Source organism: Ochotona princeps, chromosome 12, assembly GCF_030435755.1.
Source record: "Ochotona princeps isolate mOchPri1 chromosome 12, mOchPri1.hap1, whole genome shotgun sequence".
In the NCBI taxonomy this organism is placed as follows: Eukaryota; Metazoa; Chordata; class Mammalia; order Lagomorpha; family Ochotonidae; genus Ochotona; species Ochotona princeps.
The window spans coordinates 9,751,200-9,777,562 of NC_080843.1; the positions used below are offsets into that span (position 1 = coordinate 9,751,200).

Sequence of the window (26,363 nt, forward strand, 5' to 3'; positions counted from 1 at the left end):
AGACAAATGCTATGGGCTTTCAGAGGGAACTTATAGGATTCAAATACTGTGGGTAGAAAACCTTAGCAATCTGCTCGCCTTCATTTTCAAAAAATTACTTACTTTTTTAAATGTAAAATGAGAGACAAAGAGGGAAAAAGAAAGAGAAGAAGAGAAAGACAAAGAGCTCCTCACCTGCTTGCACTCTCCAGAGGTAAGTCAACCTCAGTATGGTTCTCCGGTGGGGATGGTGGGGGTTCAGCTGTTTGAGACATCAACACTGGCTTCCGAGTTTGCAACAGCAGAAAGCTGGAATCAGGTGTGAAGCCAGGACTTGAACCTGGAGACTCTGACATGCAAGGTGGTCATCCCAACTCTCTTAACTGTTAGGTAGTCACATACCACTTCTCCATTTTTTCTCATTTATTCCTCGTTTGCAGAATGGAGGAAAATGTGAATCAGGACGCCTTTCCTCAAATTACACGAATGTCTGACTCCTGGTCTGTGGCCTTTCTACTAGTGACTCTCTGAAGACAGTCGTATAAAGTATACCTTTTTGCGTCCATGGATAGTGTTGGCTTTCTTCCAGACTTGTTGCCATGGACAGTTGCTCAGCTTTGTTCTGAGACTGTTCACAGACTCTACTCAGGACACTGAAGGTGAAGTCATAACTAAGATGAGAGTTTTCTGAGCAAACAGCATTTTGAAAATATTTGTTCCTGCTACTGGGAATAGAATTCTCTTTTTCATTTGCTAAAACTCTGGCAATGCCATGTTGACAATGCACCTGACTGTTGGGTGTGTTGTTAAAGTCATCAGCCACACTGAGTCTTCAGTTCACATATGTGATGTTACAGACATGGAAAAGGGCAAAGAGTAACGGGTCAGTGTAGACCTGAAGCCAGGTTGATGGGATGGCAGAAATTTGAGAGCTGCCAAGGAGGAGCAGAGCAAGGGAAGCATTGTCATCAGGGTAATGTGAGCTGGCAGAAAGACAGCAGGAGATCCGGCACGTTCCCCAGAACGGAAGGGGAGGAGGAGGCAGCCAACAAGAAGAGGGTAGGGGAGGAAGCAACCAGGAATTCCTGATAAATTCTCAATTATAGCAGGAGTGGAAGTTTGGCTAGAGGTGATCATGAAACTAGAGAAAACAATGAGGGTACGGTGCGATAGGCAAGCTGCTGAGTTGGTTCTCTGAATACCACTCCCAGGGAGCAGCCTCTCTGGCGACTGATAGTACAGTGGGTTTGCCTAAGCTGCCTGGCCTGGCCTTCCTTGCTGAGCCCATGGGTGGGGGCCCTGGCAATGTGTTCACATGATCTTCAGTTTTTACACAATTTGTGGAAGTAAAGATGTTTTAACTGCGGTTGGCTCTAAGCCCACTATGCCTTGCCATGTCAACTTCCTTCACGGCTGGTTCTGGGATTTGCCAAGGGGAAGCTGAATTCAGGAATACACCCTACTAATGATACTTTAGAAAGAGGTATTAGTAGATTAAACATGAGATACTGACATTTAGAAGAACATAAAACTTTTAACTTCGTAGTACTACATATAGTACAATTGACTCGTGCTTTTAATTCCATTTTTCCATGAGTGTTTTGAAGTATTCCCATACAAGTAAAGTTTACTAACATAATTTTTTTTAAAGATTTATTTTATTTTTGTTGGAAAGTCAGATATACAGTAGGAAGACCCTCCGTCCATTGATTCACTCCCCAAGCGGCCACAACGGCCAAAACTGTGCCATTCTGAAGCCAGGAGCCCCCTCCAGGTTTCCTATGCTTGTACAGGGTCCCAAGGCTTTGGGGCATCCTTGACTGCTTTTCCAGGCCACAGGCAGGGAGCCGGATGGGAAGTGGGGCCGCTAGGATTAGGATCGGCGCCCATATGGGATCCCGCGGCACCCAAGGTGAGGAGTTTAGCTGCTAGGCTACCATACTAGGCCCAACATAATCATTTTTAAGTGTGTAGGTCAATGGTATTAAGTCCTTTCCCATCCATGTGTAACCATTCCTCCATGGAGCTCTTTGTCATCCTGCAAAACTGAGGCTCTGTCCATACCACAGTCACTTCTCATTCTTTCCTTTTTCCAGCTCCTGGCAACCACTTCCTGCTTTCTGTCTTTGGGAATCTGTCTACTTTATTTCATAAAGCAGCATCATGCAGCATTTTTTTGACTGGCTTATTTTATCTGGCATAATGTCTTCTAGGTTTATGCATCTCATGGCATATGTCAGCATTTTGTTTCTATAGCTGAATAATAGCCCTAGAATGGATATGCTGCATCCTCTATCTGCTCACCTGTTGATGGACATTTTTGCTTGTTTCCCCAGTTTGGCCGTTGTGACTATGTCCAACTGTGAGCACGGGTGTGCAGATACTCCTATGAAACCTTGCTTTGAGTTCTTTGGATATACATTAGGAAGTGGGAAATCCTGGATCCTGTGCTAACTCTAGTTTTCTTTCTTTTGAAGAGCCATACTACTGTTTGCTATACCTGCTATGTTATTTTACATCCTCATACAGGTGTACAGGGTTTCAATTTCACCACTTCCTCACCAACACTTGTTATTTTCTATCCATGAGTAAACTATACATACATGCATTTACACTCTATCAGTCAGGAGGATTTATTCTGTCTACTTGTTCATGCTATCATGTGTGTGAAAATTTGAAGACTCATTCACATATATACTCAGGTGGATGATCTTTCTTTTTAAATTTTATTTTTGATGATGTTTACATAGTTGATTAGAATGGGAAGGATCAAGGGTTAGGGTAAAGTAGGAGACCATTGTTTCAAATTTTCGTTTTCTTCATGTGTGCAGGGAAGGGGGAACATAAGAGGAGAAGCCACACCCAGCCTCCCAACCACCTCAATAACCGGGGATGGGGAACAGTCACCCGATGTCATCCCAGGGTCCCTTATGTGAAGCATGCTCCTAAAGCTCTGCTCAAGTAATTTCAATAGTTCTGAAATGCTGTCGATCTCACTGATCCAAGGATGAGAAAATCCTTCCAAAGTCCATTGGCTGACAAAGTCCACCTTTGCTGTCAACACTTAACTGGAGTAGTTGACAAATTTGTTCTGCCCTCCCTCTGCTATGGCACCAGATGTCCTCTGCGGGCCCCAATGGACTGCCCATATCATCCATGTGCATCTGGGGAGGTCCAGTGCCGTCACATGCACTGCATGGTCTGACCACAGATACTGCAATTCTCCCATGGTTGGATGTGTCCAGTGGTTCAGTTGGAGTAATCCCCAAAGAAACCTTGTCTGAAGTGATCCCAGACATGACTCTTGTATGTGGTTGGCAGTATGGGGTCCGGCTCAGTCCATCACCCCCATCAGCCTACACACACATTGGTAGTTGCAATTGCTGGGTCAGTTTTGTCTACAGCCTTATCTCATGCACACCAACGGATGCTGTGGCCCAGCCCAACCTTGCCCACCACACATTTGGTCCTGATGTTCATCAGCAGAAACTTCAGTCTAGTCGGAGCAACCTTCAGTAATCCCAACAGGCCCACCCCAGCCCTGGTTTCTGTGCTTGTCAGTATGGGCAGCAGATTGGTCCAGTCTGTTCCTTATCCCATTCAGCTCTTGTCCCACATTCCATTCAGCTCTTGTGCACATCGATGAGAGTTGAAGCCTACCTAGTTCAACCCAACTCACCCCAACATTCATCCCACACTCATGCCAGCAGGTGCTACAGCCTGTCTAGCCAGGTCCACCCCCGCAGTCCTGGTTCTCATGCTCAGCAGTGGTAGTCACAGCCTTTCGGAGAGGTGCCCAGCGTTTCACTATGAGTTCTATTCCTAGCTCCAGATCTTGCCTTTTCCAGGTGGTTCTGCAATCTAGCTTGTCCCCAGTCCCAGTACTTGGCAGCTGATGCTACAGCAAAGCCAATCAGCCTAGATATACTCTGGCTCATGCATGCACCAGTGGACACGGTCACCTAGCCCAGCCTGGCTCTCCCTGTAACCCAGTCCACATGCAGGCCAACAGATGCTGTAGTCCTGCCTAGCCTGTTCTGACCCCAGTCCCAATTCTCATGCTCAGTGGGAGCAGTGGTCCAGCAGGGGAGACCCCCACATGTCCTCTTGGGCTTGCACTCCCCACAAATCCCATCAAGGTTTCACATGTGCTGATGAGTGCTGTGGCCCAATATGGCATGGCCTGCCTAACTTCGGCATTTGCCAGCGGGTCAAATGGACCGGCCTGGCCTAGTCTGCCCTCAGTCCCAGCCCTAATGTAAACTGGTTGGTGTTGTAGCCCAATATGGCCTGTCCAGCAACCCATCCTGGTTCTCAGATCTGCTAAGGGTTGTTATGAATTTGCCCAGTCTGGCCTGTGCCCAGACCTGATGCCCACCTGTGCCAGCAGAAACTGTAACCTGGCCTGGTCTGGGCTGTTCCTAGCCTTGGTTCTTGTGTTCACCTGCAAGGACTATGACCTGACAGAGGAGTTCCTCAAGCTCCTTTATCATGTCTCCTCCAAGTGGCAGATCTCATGCACACCGATGGGTCCTTGGCTCAGCTCTACTTGGTCCACTGTCCTGGCAGGAACAGTGGCCTTGTCCAACAGCCCTCACCCATTTTGCCTCTTAGTGTTGGGTGCTAAAGCTCAGCCACACCTGGTCTACACCCAGACACAACTCTCACGTGGTTCAGCAGGTACCAAGACTTAGCGCAGCCTGTCCTGGCTCTCGCAAGCACCAGTGGGTGCTGAAGTCTAGCCCAGTCTGGCACATCCCAGACTCAGTCCACACCCATGCCAAGGGACACTGTAGTCATGTCCAGCCCACACTGTCACCCAGTTCTGGTTCTCATGCTCACCAGTGGGAACCACTATTCTACTGGGGCATCCACTTAGCTCCCTGACCAGGCCAGCTCCCAGCCGCAGACAATGGTTGCTCTGACCCAGCTCAGCATAGCCAATCCCCTGTCTTGGCTTTAGCAATCATATGCTACAGTTTGACTTGGCCCAGCCTGCCCCCAGTCCCAACTCTAGGTGGTGGGTGCTGCAGCCTACCCCTGCTCAGTCTGCTCCCATCCCTGGCTCACAGAAATTGGTAGGTGTTTCAGCATAGCCTGGCATGACCTACACTCAAACCTGGCTCATGCACATGTCAGTGGGCTTAGGTTTGGCTTGGCCCTCCCTGCTCCACAACCTTCCAGAACTAACCCATATACTTGTTGACAGGTGGAGCTATCTTGCCAGGCCTGACTAATACCCAGGCCTGAATTACATGCTCACCAGTGGAAGCTACATCCCACCAGGGGAGTTTCCCAAGTTCCCCCACCAGGCCCACTCCTAGATCCAAATCTCACATGTGCCAACAGGTGCTAGGCCCTTACCTGGCATAGTCTGCCCCCTCCGTCCTGGCCTTTGTATGAGCTGGTGAATGTTGTGGTCTGGCTTACCCCACACCCTATTCTTGGGTGTGCCTAAGACTGCTACTGCCTGGGCCAGCCTGGCTTGTTCCCAACCCCAGTACCCATGAATGTCTTAAGGTTCCGTGGTCATGCTTAGCTCAGCCTGTCATTACCCGCAGCTTTTGAGCAAATCAGTGATATTGCAGTCCCACAGAAATGAGCCCACATATCCTCCACAGAATCTGCCCGTAGACCTGGTTCTCTTGCATGCTGGTTAGTGTCATGGCCCGGCCTAATATCACTCATCCCCTGTTCTGACACTGGTGGGTACTATGATCTAGCCTGCCATGTAAGCCCTCAGCCCTAGCTTTCATGTGCGATGTGGAGTGGTGGTTGGCGGTGATCCATGCTAACTAGCCCAGCTCAGGTCTGTCACATTGACTGATGCATTGGTCTGATCTATAAAGGTCCTCCAGCTTCCCTCCTCCGAAGAGTTGGGTCTCAGCCTGCTTGCCTGCAAGTACAGTGGCCTTGTTGATGGAAGTCCCTCAGAAGTCTTTTCTCACCTGCAACACACTTCCTCAGTGGTCCTCCCTTCCACATATCCCATTGCCCCTGTCCTTGGTCAATCCTCACTTCCTGTGCCCTGGAGTACATGGGTTCTCCAGACCAGCCTTCTGAATCCCAGACTTCCAATGGGGTGGTATGCTGGCTTAAAGCTCTGCTAACTCACTAGGGACCCAAGCTCCTGGCACGTGTGCTGGCCTGGGACCCTACCCTTCCACACACCCAGGATCCAGGTGCATTCAAATTTCCTCAAGCCTGGTCTAGCAGCACACCAGGCCAGTATGCTAACCTATGGCTCTCCTCTCCCCCCACCGCAAGGGGGCCAAGGATGTGGGGAAATCCCCAAGGATGTTCTGCCTATCTGAGCTTGAGCCCCCAAGTCCTGGTATTCCCCTGTAAGAACCACACCTCCGGAACCCCTGCAAGCCCACACCCCTAGACTCCCAGGAGCCTGCACCCACAGGCCTCTAGGAGCTCACTGTCCCCAGGTACACAAGGCACAAAGGGTGGTGGGTGTCCCAGGACATGATGATCTTTGTATATCTGGCTGACCTTAAGCTGCTATCACATTGATTTTTAAAAAAGATTTATTAATTCTTTTATTGGAAAGGTAGATAAAAAGAGGTGATGGTTTATGTTCCTTGCTCTTGGATTTGGTTCTTGCCCAGCACTGGCTGTTGTGGCTATTTGGGGGAGTGCAGATGGATTAGAGATAGATTAGAAATTAAAAATATTTTATATAGGAAAGACAATAGGAAAATAATAAGTTTATATTTGGATTTATGTTTGAAAATTACAGATCATTCTAATTATCCAAGCACTATTTTGTAGGGATAACATCAATAGTAAGGAATACATTTGTGGTGGATGGTGGGGAGTGAGAAAAGACCAAGAAAATAATTAAAATACAATTAAAAGTCTGATTCTTTTTGTTTTGTTTTGTTTTGTTTTTATCTTTTTATTTTTTATTTTATTTTAAAAAGTCTGATTCTTGTGTGAGTTTGCCAGTACAGGGTCTGGCACCGTCCGTTGCCCCAATCAGCTTATGCACATGCTGGTTGTTGCAACTGCTGTGTCAGTTCTGTTTCCAGCCCTGTCTTCCACATGAACCAATGGGTGTTGTAGTCCAGCTCGATCCTACCCACTTCATACTCGGTCCTCACGCAAACCAGTGGGAGCTGCAGCCTCGATGGGGTGACTCCCCATAACCCCCACCAGACCTACCCCCTACCCTGGTTCCCAAGCATGCCAGTATGTACCGCAGGCTTGTTCAGTCTGTCCCACATCCCATTTAGCTCTTGTACATGTCAATGGGCATTGAAGCCTAGTTCAACCCAACCAACCTATTATCCAGCCCACACACATACTGGCAGGTGCCTTTCTGTCTAGCCAACCCTGCCCCTGTCCTGGTTTTTGTGCTCTCCAGTGGGAGTGGTAACCCATGAGGGAGGTGCCTACTATCTCCCTACTAGGCCACTCCCACTCCCAGGTTATGCACTTTCCAGGTGGTTCTGGCATTTAACTTGACAAAATTAGCCCCCAGTGCCAGCCTCTGCCATCTGGTGCTGCAGCAAAGCCCAACCAACCCTCATCCACTTTAATTTTTGTTTGCACCAGTTGGAACAGTCAGCCCAGTCTGGCCCTTCCCTAATCCAGCTCACATGAGGCCCACAGGCGTTGTAGCCCTGCCTGGTCTGCCCCCATCCCAACTCATGCCCTCTAGTGGAAGTGGTTGTCCAGCAGGGGAGCCCACATTCCCCCGTCGGCTTTTCCTCCTCCTCCCACCCCTGGTTCTCACGTGTGCTGTTTGGGTGCTGCAACCACATCTGGTACGGCTCACCTTACCTTGGCATTCCTTAATGTGCACTGATAAGTGTTGCGACTGAAGCTGGCCTGACCCACACTCTATGCTGGTGCTCGGATTCACCCGCGGTTGATATGAACGGGTTCATCCTGGTCTGCCCCCCACCTATGCCATATGTATGATGGTGGGTATCTTCCTCTGGCCTGGTCTGGGTTGCTTCTTATCGTGGTTCTTGTGCTCCCTGTAGGGACTGCATTCCAACATAGGAGTTTCCCAAGCTCCTCCTTTAGAACCTCTCCCTATGCCAGGTCTTGCGTGTACTGGTGGTTCCATGGGTCAGCCCTCATTGCTGGCCTTCAATCCATTCCAGTTCTTGATGTTGGATGTTTCACCCCAGCCAAGGCTTGTCCATACCCAGATACTGCTCACACATGGCTCAGTATGGGCAGAGACCCAGCCTAGTCCGTCCTACATCTACGCAGGTTCTCCAGAGCGCCAGATGGTGCTGGCGTGTAGCCCAGCTTGGTACACCCTGCCCCAGTCCACACTTATGCCAAGGGAGATTGCAGCCAAATCCAGACCAGAATGCAGCCCCCACTCCAGCCCCCGCACCCTCCCGTGGGAATCCCAACCCAGCAAGAGTGTACTCTCACAGCTCCCCAACCGAGTCTATTCCCAGCTCTAGATTATGCGCGTGCCAGTGGTTGCTCTGACCTAGTTGGCTTAGCCCTTCACCTGTCTCAGCCTTTGCCTTCGATGCTGTGGCGTAGTTGGAGTTTGATTGCTTACCTAGGCCTGGACACCATCTTATTTCTGGAGGAAAAAAGGAGCTCTATGGGCTTAAGGCCAATGTAGCTAATTTTGCAGGAAGCACCAGAATTCTCCCGACCCTCCCAACATTCAGAGTTGGCTACAAGAGCCCTGCCACAGTCTGGAACAATGACTGGTTGTTCCATAAGCAAATAATTTAGCCAAGTTTGTAGCAAAGCCAAATGATACTCAAAACTTAATGCGGTTTGCAATATTGTGAGTTTACACAGATGAATTATAAATACTAACTGATAAGAAATGTAGGAGAAAACTATATATGCATACAAAATATAAAGGATTTTGAATCTAGTAAAATTTGAGTTTTGTTGACATTTTTTTCAGAGTATAAACATTCCGTAATTTTAAAAAATACATTTTTAGAACATTTTCAGCTCCTTTGTTGACACTTGCCTCTTCAAGAGATTTTTTTAGAAAGGTTTATTTATTTTTTATTGGAAAGGCAGATACATATACAGAGAAGGAGAGACGGAGAGAAAGATTTTCCATCCGCTGGTTCTTTCCCCAAGTGACCACAAAGGCCGGAGCTGAGCCAGTCCGAAGCCAGGAGCCAGGAGTTACTTCCAGGTATCCCACATGGGTGTAGGGTCTCAAGGCTTTGGGTCGTCCTTGACTGGTTTCCCAGGCCACAAGCATGGAGCTGGATGGGAAGTGGGGCTGCCAGGATTAGAACTGTGCCCATATTGGATCCCAGTATGTGCAAGACGAGGACTTTAGTCAGTAGGCTACTGTGTCAGGCTCAGATAAAAACCTGATAATTTAGAAGAAATACTGTTCTTTCTGAAATGTGCTGGCTGACTCATGTCATTTCAAGGCAGATGATACCAGACATATACACTTTGGAAAATTGAAGTTTTAAACTTTTCTTTCTTTTTAATAAATCTCTTTTCTCTCTTTAATGCCTCTTGCTCTAAATCTCTTTACTCTGATAATAATGCAGCTGTGTTGAGCTGAATTTTGTTGAGTTTTGTATTTTTCCATCTTTGTGTATTTTCCCTTTTCTATGATTTAGGTGTATCTCTTATAAACAGCATATTTATAGATTTAATCTCTTTATTCATATTGGCAACCTTGGTCTTTTAATGAGATTATTAAGTTCAGATCTACTTACTGTGGTAACTGATTGGATCCTTTCTGCTTTACATTTCTTTCGGACCCTCCTGTATTTGTAGCCCCTCTCTTTGTAAAAAAGTTATTTTTACTGAATTTTCCTCCAATTCCTGTTATAGTTTTTACATTATTTGTCTAGCAGATCAACACTCTAGCTGTAACACTCCAGGCATTTTAGTGTTTGTATTTCACAAACTCTAAAATTCATCAGTATTTTCCTCATGAACCCTCTGAAAACCTTCAAATATCATCCCGCTTTATACACTGTTGTTTAGTATTATTTTAAGCCCTCCAAATTACATATCACTATTTTGATATTATTAGTATTTGTTTAGATCCGCTCACTTATTTATTAGTTTATTTGCACATTGTTCTTTCTTGTGCCTCACATCTTCCTTCAGGAAGTCACCTTCTTACCTAAAACACATCCTCCCTCCTGTTTACTGAGCCTTAATTCACATACCATCATATTCACTGTTTAAGTGTTTAGTCAGGGATTTTCAGTTTGTCCACAATGCTGTGCAACCATCATCCCTGACTAGTTCTAGAACATTCTCCTTACCCCATGAAGAATGCTCACAACTGTTACAAATATGCCTCATTTTCCTCTCCCCCAGGCACTGGTAACCACAAACCTATTTCCTGTGTCTTTGGATTTGCTTATTCTAGACATCTCAAATAAATAATAACATAATATGTGGTTTTTTATTTCTGGCTGCTTTCACTTGGCATTTTCAAGGTTCATAATTTTTTACAAAAGATGTATGTACTTATTTGGAAGGCAGAGCTACAGAGGAAGAGTCTCTCTCTCTCTCTCTCTCTCTCTCTCTCTCTCTCTCACACACACACACACACACACACACACACACACACAGGGAGTTATTTTCCGTTTGCTGCTTCTCTCCCCAAATGGCTGCAATGGTAGGGTGGGTCAGGCAGAAGTCAGGAACTCCATCTGGGTGTCCTACATGGGTGTCAGAGGCCCAAATACTCCAGCCATCTTCTGAATCTTTCCCAAGCACATTAGCAGGGAACTGAATGGGAAGTGGAGCAGCCACCCATACAGGATGGCAGCACTGCAGGTAGTAGCTTGACCTTGCTGTGCCATGTTGTCAGATTACTCACACATTTTTTTCTCTAAGATTTCTTTATTTGAAAGGCAGGATGACAGTTCCAATGTAGGACTAGCTCAGTCCCCAAAGTGGTCACAACAGTCAGGTTGGGGCCAGTCTGAAACCAAGAGGCAGGAAATTCATGAGTCTCCCACACTGGTGGCAGGAGTCCAGGCTCTTGCGCCATCATTTCTCTTCTCCCCAGGCACATTAGCAAGAATGCTGGACCCAGAGACTGGCCAGGAGTCAAACACACAGATATGGGATACTGTTGTCACAAGGGGCACCAAAATGCTAACCTCTCAAGGTTCATTTTAGAACATCTCTTCCTTTTACAGTTGGATTCTATTCCATTGTGTGGATATACTGTTTTGTTTAGACCTTCATTAACTGATGGACATGTGTGTTGTTTGCACTGTTGGGCTGTGATGAGCAATGGTACCATAAACATTTTCAGGTTTTCCTATGTTCATGTTTTCATAAGAAGTAAGGTCTGATTTCATTTTTTGTGTAGATATTGAGATGTTCCATGAAAAGACTCTTCTTTGTCTATTGAATGGCCTTGTTCGTATAAATTATGGACTATGAATCGTACCTAACTGATCTATATTTGTGTCCATAATACACTGTGTAGATTACTATGGCCTTGCACTGCTTTAAAATTGGCAAATGTGAGTCCTCCAATTTTGTTTCTTGAACTTCCCAAACAAATTTAAGGATCAGCTTGTGAGCTACATAAAAGACAAATTGCATAATGTGCAAATCAATTTGGAGACTTCCGTCACATTAACAACACCGTGTTGAAGGGCCTGACATGATGGCTCAATTGTTAATTCTCCCACATCTAAATGCCAGGATCCCATGTGGGTGCTGGTTCAAACCTTGGCTCCTCCACTTTCCCACCCAGCTCTCTACTTATGGTCTGGCAAAGCAGCAGCTGATGGCCTAAGTCCTTGGGACTCTGCATTCAAGTAGGAGGGCTAGAAGAAACTCCTGGCTTCAGATCAGCTCAGCTCTGGCTGGCCATTGTGGCCATTTGGGATGTGAACCAAAGGATGCAAGATCTTTTTCTCTCTCTTTCTCTCTGTAAATCTGCCTCCCCAATAAAAATATATAAATCTTTTTTTAAAAAATCATCTTGGAATCTAGTATCATGGTATGTTTTTCCATTTATTTATGTCTTTGCTTTCTCTTAATTATATTTTGTGGTTTTCCATACACAAGTCCTAAATTTATTTTTATTAAATTTAGTCCTAAATATTGTATCCTTTTTGATACTTTTATAAATAGAACTGTTTTTCTAATTTTATTTTGGAATTGCTCTTCACTACATGTTTTGTATATTAATCTCATAGTTTATAATATTACTAAGCACACTGATTAGCTCCAATAGATTTTAAAATGGATCCCTTAGGCTTTTCTGTATATAAGACAATTCTCATGTCTTTGTGAGAAATTTTATAAAACGAGTTCAGTCACTACTTGTGATAGGACTATTCGTATTTTCTATTTCCCGCTGATGTTATTTCAGTAGTTTGCATTTTGCCTAGATCATGGATGGGTAGTTTCTCTAAGCATACAATTCTCAATGGCAGACATCTTCTGGAAGCACATTAGTGTTATTACTCTGCCTCTCAGCTGTCACTGTTAGTTTTGGATTGTCATTTATCTTTGTGAGTGATGCTTCATTCTGGTCATTTGTCTTGTTCTGTAGTCATTATAATGTCCCTAAAGGTGGATTTCTTTTTACTTCTGTCTCATCTTAACAATTTTATGTTGGATTTCTTTTAACATTTTTCTTATCTTCCAACTGATTGTTTTGTGGCATGCTGGATAGTTGTAGACTAGAGTCTCCATGTGCAGAAGCATGGTGGCAAAGATGTTTACCAGCAATCAACATGTATGAAGTGAGTGGAGGGGGTAAGATTCACATGTGGACTGAAGGAGAAATGCCAAATAACCCATGGGTTTTGGAATTAGTATGAACTGTCAGCCTTTCCCCATGTAGGCTTGCACTTGCCAAGCCTTGTTGCCCCTCCTTTATTCACTAGCACGAGTTTCCCAGGAAAGTAGGTGATTTCCTGCTAAGGTGCTTTCTGCAGCTGAGACAGACTTGGACAGAGGTGGCTGCTAAAGTTGTCTGTCTGTCTGCTCATTAAACTCTATTAAGCATAAATACAATGGATATTTATTTTTTAAAATCCCAGGCAAGTACAAAGATAAAATACACTAGTCTTCAGAAGTAACTATCCTTTACAGGTTACTTTTAATTTTTGCTAAAAAGATGCTCTTTCAAGATAGTCTGAACCTTAATTTGAAGTAATGACGTGTCAGGAAGATGCAAACTTAACAAAGAGATGGTATAGGGCCCAGTGTGATAACCTAGTGGCTAATCCTTGCCTTGCATGTGTTGGGATCCTACACAGGCAATAGTTCATGTTCTGGCTGTTCCACCTCCCTTCCAGCTCCCTGCTTGTGGCCTGGGAAAGCAGTAGATGGCCCAAAGCCTTGGAGCCCTGCAACAATACGGGAGATGTGGAAGAGACTCCGGGCTTCAGATCGGCTCAGCTGATGGTGATCTGGTGGTATATAGTAAGATGTTTACATTAAAACATGGAAAATAAACTAGTTATAAATATTTGGGCCTCTTAGGGTCAATTATGTGCAACTTTTCTGGTTTATTTTTAAAGATTTATTTATTTTTATTACAAAGTCGGATATACAGAGAGGAGGAGAGACAGAGAGGAAGATCCTCCGTCCAATGATTCACTCCCCAAGTGACCGCAATGGCCGGTGCGCGCCGATCCGAAGCCGGGAACCTGGAACCTCTTCCGGGTCTCCCACGCTGGTGCAGGGTCCCAAGGCTTTGGGCCATCCTCGACTGCTTTCCCAGGCCACAAGCAGGGAGCTGGATGGGAAGTGGAGCAGCCGGGACTAGAACCGGTGGCCATATAGGATCCCGGGGCGTTCAAGGCGAGGACTTTAGCCTCTAGGCCACGCCGCCGGGCCCAATTACGTGCAACTTTTCAAAACTGGCGGTGATTATACTTTGACTCCAGCACCTACTGGATCATCCTCAGCAGAGACAGGCTTCAGCTGTACTTTCGGAAAACCAGAGATGGATTTCCCTTCAGCGCCATCCATGTGGTTGGCCCAGAGGTCAGCCCAGTCCCAGGTGGGCCTTTTCTGGAGCTGATGCTCTTCCTGGAAAGGTGTTTCTCTCTCCAGGGAGGAAGCATGCACAGCATTTTGACAGGAATTTTTAAAATGGCATTTGGTAAGTGTATTGGTTTCCCAGGGATGCTGTGAGAAGTCCCACAAACTGGGTGGCTTAGAAGCTATAGAGTTTTTCCTCTCACATTTCCGGAGGCCAGAAGAATGCAACCAAACTGTAGGCAGGGCTATGCCCCTCTGCAGTCTCCGTGGGGCTTTCCTTCCTGAAAATCCTTGCGTTCCTTGGCTTGTGTATTTGTGTCTCTAGTTCTTTTTTTTTTTTTTTTTTTTTTTTAAAGATTTATTTTATTTCCATTACAAAGTCAGATATACTGAGAGGAGGAGAGATAGAGAGGAAGTGGAGCTGCCGGGATTAGAACCAGCGGCCATATGGGATCAAGGCGAGGACCTTAGCCACTAGGCCACGCTGCCGAGCCCATGTGTCTCTAGTTCTTATTAGGACACCATTTATAGTGAACTGGGCTTATCCAATTCAGTATGACCTATTTTAACGGTTACACTTGCACAAACCTATGTCCAAAGAAAACTACATTCACAGATGCTGGGGTTATTTCAACCTATCTTTTTTTGAGGGGGTGGGGATGGGTGTGAGAGGGAGGGGCTGGGAGGAGGTTTTCAACCCAATCTGGAAGAGATATGCTTGTACTCCAGGTTAAACATAGGACTGTCCTGTTCATCATCGCCAGAGAGCAGAGGCTCCACCCTGGGCTGCTGGGTGTACCCATCTTCTGCAGTTTATTCACATTGCCATGGTTCCTTCGCCTGCCTGCACTTGCACTGGGCTAGCCTTTGTCTGTGATTACTGTTCACACCCTGGACACTGGCCCTTGCTTGCCATGTGGAAAGGGTCAGTTCTAGAATACAGTGAGTCAGAAAGCAAGCACAGAATGTATGACTGAAATGAATGAAATCCATGCATGTGAAGAGTTTACAAAAGTTTGTTGGAAAATGTGTATTATAAAAAAAACATGCACAGCTTTCAAAACCTGCTGCACAAAAATTCTTTCGATTCCATTTTTTCTTAAACTTTTAAAAGTACCTGTGTGTGTATCTATTCTTCAACCCTTATAGCTCATTAAAAAAAAGGTGGGGGGAGGAAACAACAAAGAAAATGAAAGCCCTCCACCTAGGGTGGGGCTATTTTCTATTTTAATTGAAAAAAAAATGCATACTCTATCTGCCTTCTGTGGACGTAGATGTTGCTTAGACAGCCAAGAAAATATAGATGGGGATAAACTGGCGTTGGGCTTTTTAGGCAGTTAGGAGTCCAGTCATTTATGATGCTCAGACTTTGACAGTCCTGAAGAGAACTGTCTTCCATCAGCGTGCCTCACATTGAGTGTGAGCTGGGCCTGGTCACACAGCTGGCTGGCCCCTGCTCCACTGCCCACGGCTCTTTTGGGACGCCTCAGCCCTGCTTCAGAGGCTGAGAGGCCGGGGGAGTGTGTTGGCCTCCTCCTCGTGTCATAGAAGAGGAAATGAATTAGTGTCTAATTGCATTCTTTGTTCTGTTGATCTTCCAACCCCTCAGGCTCCTCCAGGGTTGCATCCTGTGGTCCCAACTCACTAGGAGGAAAACAACCCGACCCGGCAAGCACTGAGTGCTGACTGCATGCTCACCTCCAGTCTTAGGACGTGCTACACCTGCCCATTAAGTCCAGAACAGTGGTGTTTAGCGTTCTGCACTTGATTGCCATTCTCCCCTATCACTTTAAGGTCACGTTTTAAGCCAGTGTTTGGCTTTCTGGTAGGGAGGGACACCAAGGGCAGGCTCTCCCACCGCGGTCACAGCTACTACTTAGAGTACACTGGTTGAAAGGATTCTCTTGGGGGGCCTTGTTTTCCAAGCCACGGGGTTCTACAGAAGCGACCTGTTGGGCAGGTAAGGAGCTGGCCAACCACAAGCGACGGGTGTGGCCTCGGCAGGCTGGCCAATCAACAGAGCCATCCTTAACCAGGCTCCCCGCCTCAGGAACCCGCCCAAATCCGCGCCACGGAGCATGCGCTGCGAGCCCGCGCCCTCTCCGGATTAGGCTGCGCCGGGTTGCCTAAGAACCGAGGGGAAAAGGAGTAAAGGCCCTAGGGGTGGCTGGAAAGGACGTGTGAGGACGAATTCCTCAGACACGTGGCCGTCGCCAGTGGCGCCCTTCGTAGGTCTCGGCGCGCACTCAGGCTGGCGCATCCCCGCTTCCCCGGGCACCGCCGAGGGGTGGCAGTCCGGGCTCCTGGCCCCGCTGGGCCGGCGGGGTCCCTTAACCCGGTTGCTGGCCCTGTCCTCTTGCCACAGATGCGCACGTCTATGGTGAGGGTCTGCGCGCCTCTTATGTCCAGCTTCAATCCCTATTCTTCCGTTAGCTCGTGCCTCCGGGCACCCAGTGGCGGGTTTGGGCCGAGAAACGCCACCTGCTCAAGGCCAGGTCCCGTCAGGGCAGCTCCGTCCGAGTCCGCCAGGCCGCGGCTTCTCAAGAGGCCCCGAGTCTTTTCCGTGCTGCACAAATAAAACCAGTTTTCTGAGGAGACTTACATGCCCACAGCGGCCCAGGGTGCATAGCAGGGGCGCAGGGCCACCAAGCCCCGACCCTGTCAGGGACCTCGGGGTCGCCACGAGCAGCCGCGGGCCTGGGGGGAGGGGAGGGGCGCAGCATCCCAAATCCAGCTCCAGGGACCCCCTAACCCCGGGACGTACGCCCTCCGATGGCAGGCGACGAAGACCCACGCTTTAGGGGCCTCGACCCAGGGCTTAGACAAGCTCGGTGGCCCGCACCTCCTCCGTGGGGGTCCCGCGCCGCGAGCTGCCGGTCCGCGGTCCCGCCGCGTCGGCCCCTCCTCCGCTCGCCTGCCCGTCTGCCGCCCCGCCCCGCGCCGCGCCGGACACCCCGCCCCGAGGAGGCGGCCCGGCCGGCGGCCGCGTAGGGAGCCTGGTGGCATGGAACAGCCGCCGCTGCCGCCACACGCACTGCCGCTCCCCGTGAGCCTCGGAGCTGCGGCGAGCACGGGGGGCTGAGCACGCGGAGCGGGGCGCCCCGGGGCGTGACACTGGGAGGAGGGCGCGGCCCCGGCTGCGGCGGCCGGACGCGAGGCGGGGGAAGCGGGAGCGCGTCGGCGCCGGGAGCCGCGGGAGGAGCGGGCCGGGCGCCCGGGGCGCACCTGGCGGCCGCGCGGCCCGGCCGGACCCGGGGATCAGCGGGAGACGGCGGCGGCGGGAGGATGTCGCAGCCGCCGCTGCTCCCCGCCTCGGCGGAGACTCGGAAATTCACGCGGGCGCTGAGTAAGCCAGGCACGGCGGCGGAGCTGCGGCAGAGCGTGTCGGAGGTGGTGCGCGGCTCGGTGCTGCTGGTGAGTGCCGGGCGGCCGGGGTGGGAGGAGACCGGAGGGAGGGAGGCCGTTGCAGGTAGCCCCGCGCGCCCGGGTCGGGCTTCTCAGGTCGGCCCACCCTGCCGAGTCCAGGGATTTAGGAGGTGGTGGAAAGGAAAGGGCAAGGGGCTGAACAGGGGGAAGAGAGGAAATCCTGGGCGGATCGCAGTTCCCCAGACCCCATTCTTGTCCGGGGACGCTTTGCCCGTTTCTCATGGGAAATTTCCTCGGAGATCTCCCTCTCGTTCAGTATCCCAGCCCCCAGTTTACCCGAGTTCCGCCAAGTGGGACTTTGCTTTCCGTGCCTCCTCGCTCTCGCTGTGTACCGCGGAGGGGCTAGGCACCTGCATCCGCGAGCAGCACGGGGCGTGGAGGTGGGGGCTTCGGCACCAGCCCGTGGTGCGGCCCGGTAGGTAGGGGGGCCTGCTGACACGTTGGGAGGACTTGCATTCCAAGAGGGAAGAGATCCAGCATCGTCTTCTCTGCCCTGGTCCCCAGGTCTGCGCCGTGCGGCCTGACGCCTCTTGTGAAGGTTTTGGGGGCCAATAGGAACCCTTGGTCATTTCCTCACTGGGCCGATTGCTCTCTTGAAGCTGGCAGCCCAAGAGGAATGTGGCCGGGACAGGTTTCATCCTGGGAGATTAGGCCTTTGGGTGTGAAGAAAATGAAGTTGTAAATGAAGTTTTGCTCTGCTAGGGCCACACACTGGGATCCCCGGGATGCTGAGGGGGAGTGGCCTCTGCAGGGCAGCTGGAAACTTTCTGAGCTGGTCCTTGTGTGGCCCGGCATTTGCTTTCTGAAAAGGGGCATGTTTGTGGGGAGGGATGGTAATTTGTAGTGTCAGAGCTGTGCAAGAAGTTGGGTCTTGGAAGGGATTCTCTGGGTGGTGTGGGCCAGGTCCCTTAACAGAGGGCAGAGATGTCATTTTGGTGGCCGGTTGATACCCTTTTTGGTCAGATGCAGGATGACATGAAGGATGTTTGTGGTTATTGGAGGTAGAGCTTCCTTGATTTTCATATCCAGTTTGCTCTGTTTGCATTTTCTCTTATCTGCCAACTCCAGGTTTCTCAAACTCTGATTTGGTCTGTCGTAAGCGGGGAAGTCACTGATGAGGAGTCGGAGAGTAGTTGGGAGTAGAGTAGAGCTTGGTCAGGTCTTCCATGGCCTGCAGACTTCTGCTGTTTGGCCTGACCTCAGCTCGCTGCATCTTCCTCACTTTTGCCAGTTTACGTGTGTTAAGGAAAGGCCCGTAACCTCTGAAGCATCTTCTCTGTTCTGATGTGGAACGTGGATCTTGTAACTGCACCCTGCTGTGCTCAGGACAGACTTGAAGCAGAAAGAGTGAATGCAGGCTGTTGCCTGGCTATGATTCCCACAGTGCTGACAGACCCTGGCTGACACGCAGGCACTAGTTCATCAGCTGATTGGGTGGAGCACAGCAGTGGCATTGCAAGCAGTGTTTGCATGTCTGCCCTTCCTGTCAGAACGGCCTACTGATAGTGACCTAGTGGTGTTAGCTCCCTGTGTGCCATGCTTCTGCTGTGTGGCATCTCAGGATGCTGCAGTGGCACATCTTCATCTCTGGACACCCTTAAGCACATGCCTGGCTGATGTCTCAACTCCTAGTCTTGTGTGTCCGTGGTCACTTCTCTGATGAAATCTGTGATGCAATGCTTTTAAAAGGCAGGTGGGCCCCTTTACCGAGTAAGACATGGGAAATGAATTGCCATGGATTTTGGTGGTAGAATACAGGCAGAGCTTGTAGACAGTAGAACTTATTTGTGAGTCTTACTCCTTCACCTCCCGCCACTGTCTGCTTGTGCTCCCTGCTCTGTTGCCTGGCTTTGTTGTATGAGACTCGAAGCAGGAAGTTCCAGTCCTCTTTAGAGACAGCAGCGCCCAAGCCAGGGTTTGGCATTGCATGATCTGTGAGTTTATGTTCGGTGGAAGTATTATCTTGCTGTGTCTTTGTTAACTTGGGTCAATGTTAATTTAATATCTACAGCTTAGTAACTGCTTAAGAAATATTCTTAATTAGCTGGGCCCAGCACTGTAACCTGGTGGCTAAAGTCCTTGTCTTGGCATCCCATGTGGGCACCAGTTTGTATCCCAGCGGCCCCGCTTGCCATCCAGCTCCCTGCCTGTGGCCTGGGGAAGCAGTCGAGAATGGGCCAAAGCCTTGGAACCCTGCACCCACGTCGGAGTTCTGGAATAAGTTCCTGGCTCCTGGCTTTCAGATTGGCTCAGCTCCAGCCATTGTGGTCACTTGAAGAGTGAATCAGCAGATGGAACATCTTCCTCTCTGTCTCTCCTCCTCCTCTGTATATCTGCCTTTCCAATAAGCATAAATAAATCTTAAAAGAAGGAAAATATAAATATTGTTAATTAGCGGACTAATACAGCAGTTCTGCAGATGGTCTAAATAGAAGAAGTAAAGTATGAATTTAATGAGTTCTCATGCTTCAGGTGTTAATGTGTGGAAAATTATGAGGTCAGAAGCAACAGAATTAAATAGTTCAGTGGATAATAAAGATGGCCATCAACAAACAAGCTTTAAAATGTGAAAATAACACATGCTTATAAAATTTTCATTCAGTAGCTTCATTTTTCACGGTCTCAGGCTTGTGGGTCGTGGTGAGTTAGCATCACTTTGAAAGATTTGAAAATAAACATACAAAAAGTAGAAAAGATAGAATGAATTCTCATTGTCTGGACTTAGCAGTTATCGACATTTTGCTGAATTTGGTGCTTTCCCCTTTTGAGTTTTTTTTTTTGTGTGTGTGTGTGGTTGTGAGTCCTAGGTCTTTTATCATTTCAACCTTGTATACCTAGTATATATTATTAAAAAGGTGAAAATTTAGAAAAGATTCATTTATTTGAAAGAATCACAGAGGGAGAGGAGGAGGAGGAAGAGAGAGAGAGAGAGAGAGAGAGAGAGAGAGAGAGAGAGAGAGACTGATCTTCCGTCTGCAGGTTCACTTGCCAGATGGCCACAATGGTTACTTTAGGGCCAGGCCAAAGCCAGGAGCCAGAAACTTCATCCAGGTCTCCCCCATGAGAGGCAGGAGCCCAGACATGTGAGCCATTGTCTGCTGCTGTTCTCAGGCTGGGAGCTGGGTCAGAAGTGGAGCATCTGCACAGGAATGCTGGCTCCACGGGGGTCGTCACGTGCCATGTCACATTGCCTGCTCTGATGCTAAAATCAGTGTATCCATATCTGTTCACACTTCCCCGATTCTTAAAAAACAGAAACAAAAATAAAAAGTCATGTCAGTTTGTTCTAATCAGAATTAAAAAAAAAAAAGAGAAAAAAACTTTTGCAGTTTTCCAATAAGCCTTAGAATTGTATGGTGATATTAACTCTATTTTGTGAGCTGTGGATTTTAGTCCTAAAAGTCCTGTAGTTTAGCGAATTGATTGTAGTGCCAGGTCTACCCCTTACTAACTGTTCAGTTTGAGGTTTATACTCTGATCTCGTTGGGCCTCAGTTTCCTCATTGGTATAGTGAAGATAATGATCTGCCTTACCTTGCAGAGTGGTTCAGAGAATTGAATGAGCAATTAGCAGTTGAGTCCCGGTTGTGTTAAATAAGGGGTTGCACTGAATTAATTTGAAGCATGAATTTGGTATAATGAACAGTAGAAATACTGCTAGTAATATTACTAACTGTAGGGAAGAATAATTGGTGATTTCTCTGATAAAGAAATAAGACCCTCACAGTTTCAGAGTTGGCCTTCCTGTGACTTAGAATCATCAGAAGGGCAGTCTGTTCAAAATGTATGCAAGCCGAGAAGAAAAAAGCTAGAAGTCATTCCCTGAGCAGAGTCAAGTGGTGATTGCTTTGGCGCTCCTGAGGGAATTTTACTTTGGGTCTTTCAGATCTATTAAAGTCAGAATGGAATGGCCTAGATGTAACAGAACCTACCACCCAGGGCCTAAAAATACCCTTTCTCTGAAAGATTTCTATAAATTCAGTGACACCACCCTTTGCATGGGTTTCTTGGCTATCTGGCACTTGGGTATTAATATCCAAGTCATCTGGCCGCCTGGCTTCCTTACTGATCTTATCCTGGTATGCTTAGCTTTACCCTCTCCTTCGATGTCAAGCCCTTGCCAGCAACGACACCATGCCGCACCCCTGTGAGATCTAGCCTTGCTGCATTTTCCTTTGTGTTACTGGAGGAGGTGGGGCAGAAGGCAAGGGATGATAACACCGGAGCCTCTCTCACCCACTCTGTTCAGTCAGCTCAGGATTCCAGTGTTATCTGAAGTAATGTGAGAGCCCAGTGGTGGTGTCCTTTGAAATCCTCAGGTAAGGGCCACCATCACTTTGGCTGTGTTTTAGATCAGATATGTTAGTGAGCCGACAACTGAGCTGGCATGCAGCTCACCTCACTGTGTGTCTCCACCCGCTGGTGGAGTCCTAACAAACAGAAATGTACCCAAATACAGGAAGCAGGGTGGAGGCTCATCTCCAAGCAGATAATCAACCCCAGGTTCAGTTTCTTTGTGTTCTATTCCATTTGCCTCTTAGGAAACACGAGGACATTAGTAATGCCTTGAATTTGAACAGGGAGGGAATGCATTGCGAAATCTTTATCCTCATTTACAGTGGGCCTGGTCTGAGTTAGAATTTTCTTCTGGGTGCAGCGAATGTGTTGTATCAGCAGGCCCTTCCTCGTGAAGGTTTTATGAGCTAATGTTTGTTTTTTGATCAGCTGTCTCTGAAAAGTTGGATAATACTACAGAGGGGCACCATTGAAAAAGTCAAAGGTGTGGGTCTGTCCGGTGGTGTGGTAGGCTAAGCCGCTGCCTTCGACATGAACATATGGGCACCAGTTCCTGTCCCGGATGCTTCACTTCCAGTCCTCCTCCTTGCTTATGGCCTGGGAAGGCAATGGAGGATGGCCCAAGTCCTTGGACCCCAGCACACAAGTGGGGAACCTGGAAGAAACTCCTGGTTCCTGGCTTTGGTTAGGCCCGGCTCCATCCGTTCAAGCCATTTGGGAAGTAAATCAGTGCATGGAAGATATCTCTCTCTCTCTCTTTTCTTCTTTAACTCTGCCTTTCAAATAAAAATAAAATAAAATTTTATAGTCAAACTTGTGCTTCAGAGAAGAGAGGAGGGGGAAGTCACAGAGAATGAGTGTCCTTGGGAAAGAATAGGTTTTGGATAAATTGCAGAGGACCTAGTGTAAGCAGAGATAAGGATGACTTCTTTCCTTTTTTCTAGGAAAGAATGAAAAATTGAGTAAATGTTTAGAATGCCCAGGTAGGCAAGGAAGGAACAGAGTATCTTGGGAACAGAAAGGAAAATTTTAGAAGGAAAGGAAATTTTGAGAAATACAGTTACTAAATTTTGCAGCTTCATTGATTGGCTGAGAATATGTCATGAAACATATTTTTCCCCTTTTTGGAACATACTTCAGAAAAGCAACTCAAGTCAGCACGTGAAAGGATACTTCTTAAAGAGCGCTTCCCTTACATATAATCCTGGGAATAAAGAATGTTGTGTTATGCAAGCTCAGGGATGGGAAGAAGGGTCTGTGACATCGAAGAGAAAACCCAGAGAGAAGTCTAGCATGGGTAAGCAGTTAGGGTGCCATGTGGGGAGCAGTAAGATGTGGTGAGTGTACCATTCCAAAAGATAATACTGGTGTGGAAAAGATAAAATTGGAACTTCACCTTATATCAGTATTGAAATAAGCTATAACCAAATACAAGGGTTAAATGTAGAATAAACAAAAGAACTGGCATAAAACATGGACAAGTGATCCTGCCGATGTGGAGAGGGGTTTTTGAACGTGATAGGAGTGAAGATGCTTGTTTGCTCTCGGATTTGTCGCTGTGTAGCTGAGGACTTTGAGCAGTTGACTTGACCCAAGCCTCAGTTTGTTCAGCTGAGCATTGGAATTATTATCTGTCATTATCTTACAGAGTTCTTTTTACAATTGAGATTATAGAAGACAGTGCATATAAAACTCTCCATAGTTAGCAGTTAACAAATGTTTGGATATTATGTTAGCGAAAGAAAAGATTATGTTGATTCCTAGAGCAGGAGCCATCCTTTACTGATCACCCTTGGTGTTGTAGGAGTGTTTGAGGCTTTGCACACATGAGCTTAATCACCTGAAGATCACATCTTTGTGTGGAGGGTTGGTCTTGAACTTGGGCACTAGGGCTTCACATTATTTGGTGTGTGTGCTGCCTGTTCATGTGTGATCACCTACCTTCTGTTCTGAATGTCGTGGGGACTTTACAGTCAAAGGTCAAACAAGAAGTTTAGAAGCAATAGTTATCCTCTAGCTGTTTATCTATAGCTATAAGCTCAATCATAGTGTTTTCAAAAAATCTCCAAATTCATAGAAATCAGTCTGGAAAATAATAGTCCAGTAGAAAAGTAAGAAAGGGCATTAATAGGCAATTAATGAACCAGGAACTTAGTGTTTTAGGAGAATCGTGTCACCTGGAGTTTTAGACCATAATGAGTGGGATAACCTTTTTGTAGCTGGGCTATGTAGAGCAGGAACCTGCACATGCTCCTGTTTCATGGCCCACTGTTTAAAATTATGGGCCTTTTGACCTGAAATCTGCGTGAAGCATAGTGCCTGGTGTCACTGTTCTAGGTGGAAACCGTGAAATACAGACCAATGGCAAGCTATCCTAATGTTGTAGGAATAGTCTAATTTAGTTGCAGAATGTGGACTATTTATGAGGCTGATAGGTTTTTCTTTAGGAATAATTTCTGGTGAAAATTCTTACACTGCAGTTTTGGGAGGCAGTGGGTGCCTGGGCCTAGAGAAAGGAACTTTGGATAAGGCTACTTGTGTTTGGTAAACCCTTGGCTGCTAATCAGTGTGAGTGCTAATCAGGCAGCGGCGATGCTTTTCTAGGCTCAGTCGTACCTGTCATAAAATTGGGGTGCTAATAGTGTGTATTTACTGGATTATTGTGAGAATTAAAGAGTGGGTTCTTACCAGGCTCCTAGATAGAACACTAACCGCCACATGAGCAGTCATTGAATGTGATGGGTTATAGTTACAGTGTCTCTTCTGGAACTAAGTAAGGTGATAAGCGCAGTATGAACCCAGTTGTGTTTTTAAAAAGTTTATGTATGGAAACAATGACTGAGAAGGATATAGAGAAAAAGACTGTTTGACCATAATATTTTATCAAGTGTATTTATTTCAAGAAGCACAAAGACTGAAAAATGTACAGTTTTGGACACAAACTTTACAATGTGGTATAGTAAGAATGAATTTTTAAAGGTATACCTATCATGAATCATTTTCTGTAGCAAAAATGTGTCATGTGCATTAGTTGACTGGCTGACTCTGTGATGTATGAGGGCGTTTTCAACCAGCCTGTGTAAAAGTAGAATTAAAAGGTAAGCTTATTTTGGTGCAGAATTTTTTTGACATCCTTGCATAGCCTTTTTCATGATATGCATGAATTTTCTGAAATAACCTTTTATCTGCATTTATCCTTCAATGTGAACCAGAATACAGATGCACTTTGAAAAAAAAAAATGAGAGAGAAAGAGAGAGAGAGAGAGGGAGAAAGAAAGACTGATTCACAGAGTAAGAGAGCAACCAGTGGCTGGATCACTCCTCACATGTCCACAGGGAACGGGGCTGGGAACTAGGAAGGAAAGCCAGGTCTCCGAGTAGTAGCAGAAATCCAGTGACTTGAGCCATCACTGCTGTGGTCTGGGGTCTGCATTGGCAGGAAGTTGGAGTTGGGACCTGGAGCTGGGAATTCTTAGATGGGTGCCCACTCCCAGGACACGGAAAGCCAAGAGTGGTTATCTCTGGATATGGGGTTATGGAAAGTTCAAGCTTTGTTTTCTGGATTTTGTCTCCCAACCCCCAACCCAATTTCTGTAGTTGACATGTGTTACTTTTGTTGTTTAGAAGAAACGAGATGAGACAAATGTGTTGACAATGTGCTGTGATAAATGGGTTCTGTCACACCACAATTTGTGTAGTTTTTAGAGGCAAGGCCAGTTATTATCATGAGTTATTTTGGATTGTTGAATTACTTGAGCACCTGCACTTTTTGGTGGTTTGAGAAGTTGCTTAGATTTCAGCAAGTGTGGAGAGATGAGGGTCTGGAAGGATGGCTAATGCCGGTGGCTGTGTCGCAGACGTGGGGCTTCCAGCTCCCTTTGCCAGGCTTGCCGCGTTCCTCTGCTGGCCCCTCTCTTCCTGCCTTTCGCTCTGTGTGTTCTGCCTTCTTCTGCTTCCTGAGAACTGCTCCTGCGCCTGGTGTGGGGTGGCTTCAGTCCTCCCCTCTGCGCGACTCAGCGCCTCTCTTCACCTCTGCCTCCTTTACTCTGTCCCTTCCCACAGTCAGGCTCTTTCCCACTGTGGGCTCACAGTTTAATCTCTCCCACCTCCCTGCAGTTGCCACAGTGTCAGCTCTGCTCTTTCTTGTGCCCTCAGCTCAGACCTGCTTTTCTTTTATCCCACCTGTGCTTGACTGCCCTGCCGGTCCCTGAGTTCAGCATGTTTCATACCCACTTGTTTCTTTTCATGCCAAACCAAATTGTCCTTCATTTCTAGTTTTCTTCAGGGAGACTCATCATTTCATTAGCACCAACTGTGAAATCTCTAACTGCTCCAATGTTTTTTCTGTTCTCCTTTTTTGCTTTCCTCATTAAAGCATCATTCCGCCCATCATGTTCTGTTAAGTCACGAGTCAGTCACCATGGGTTGAACACTTGTGCATCTCAGGCACTTAGAGAAGAAAGATGTATTTTGCCTTCATTCTATCTGTTATTGAGTGGGGATTGGGGTCCCAATTCCATGTTGTCCTGTGACCTGGGTTGATGGGACAGCCAGCATCTTGAATGTGACACAAAGCTCTTGTGTTGAGAACCAAAATGTGTTGAACCTGTCACAGGTATCGCTTCTGATTTCATTGGCGAAAGTGTGTCCTATGGCCACAGCTACCTCCAAATGGCAAAGAGGCACCATCTTGCTGTCTGCCTC

The 26,363-nt window shown here is 47.2% G+C and overlaps 1 protein-coding gene across 3 annotated transcripts in view; it reads left to right on the forward strand.

Annotated features, from left to right (window-relative positions):
• Positions 1-16,889: 16,889 nt before the first annotated feature.
• DOCK9 (dedicator of cytokinesis 9) overlaps positions 16,890-26,363 on the forward strand; it is a 287,950-nt gene continuing 278,476 nt past the window's right edge. For 2 of the 3 annotated variants that reach the window (XM_058670515.1, XM_004577380.4), the window contains exon 1: positions 16,935-17,352. In XM_058670515.1, the coding sequence (XP_058526498.1) occupies positions 17,224-17,352 (129 nt within the window). In that variant the 5' untranslated portion in view covers positions 16,935-17,223. Of the gene's footprint in view, positions 17,353-26,363 lie in introns of all 3 variants that reach the window. The other variant, XM_004577379.4, reaches the window with a different exon arrangement.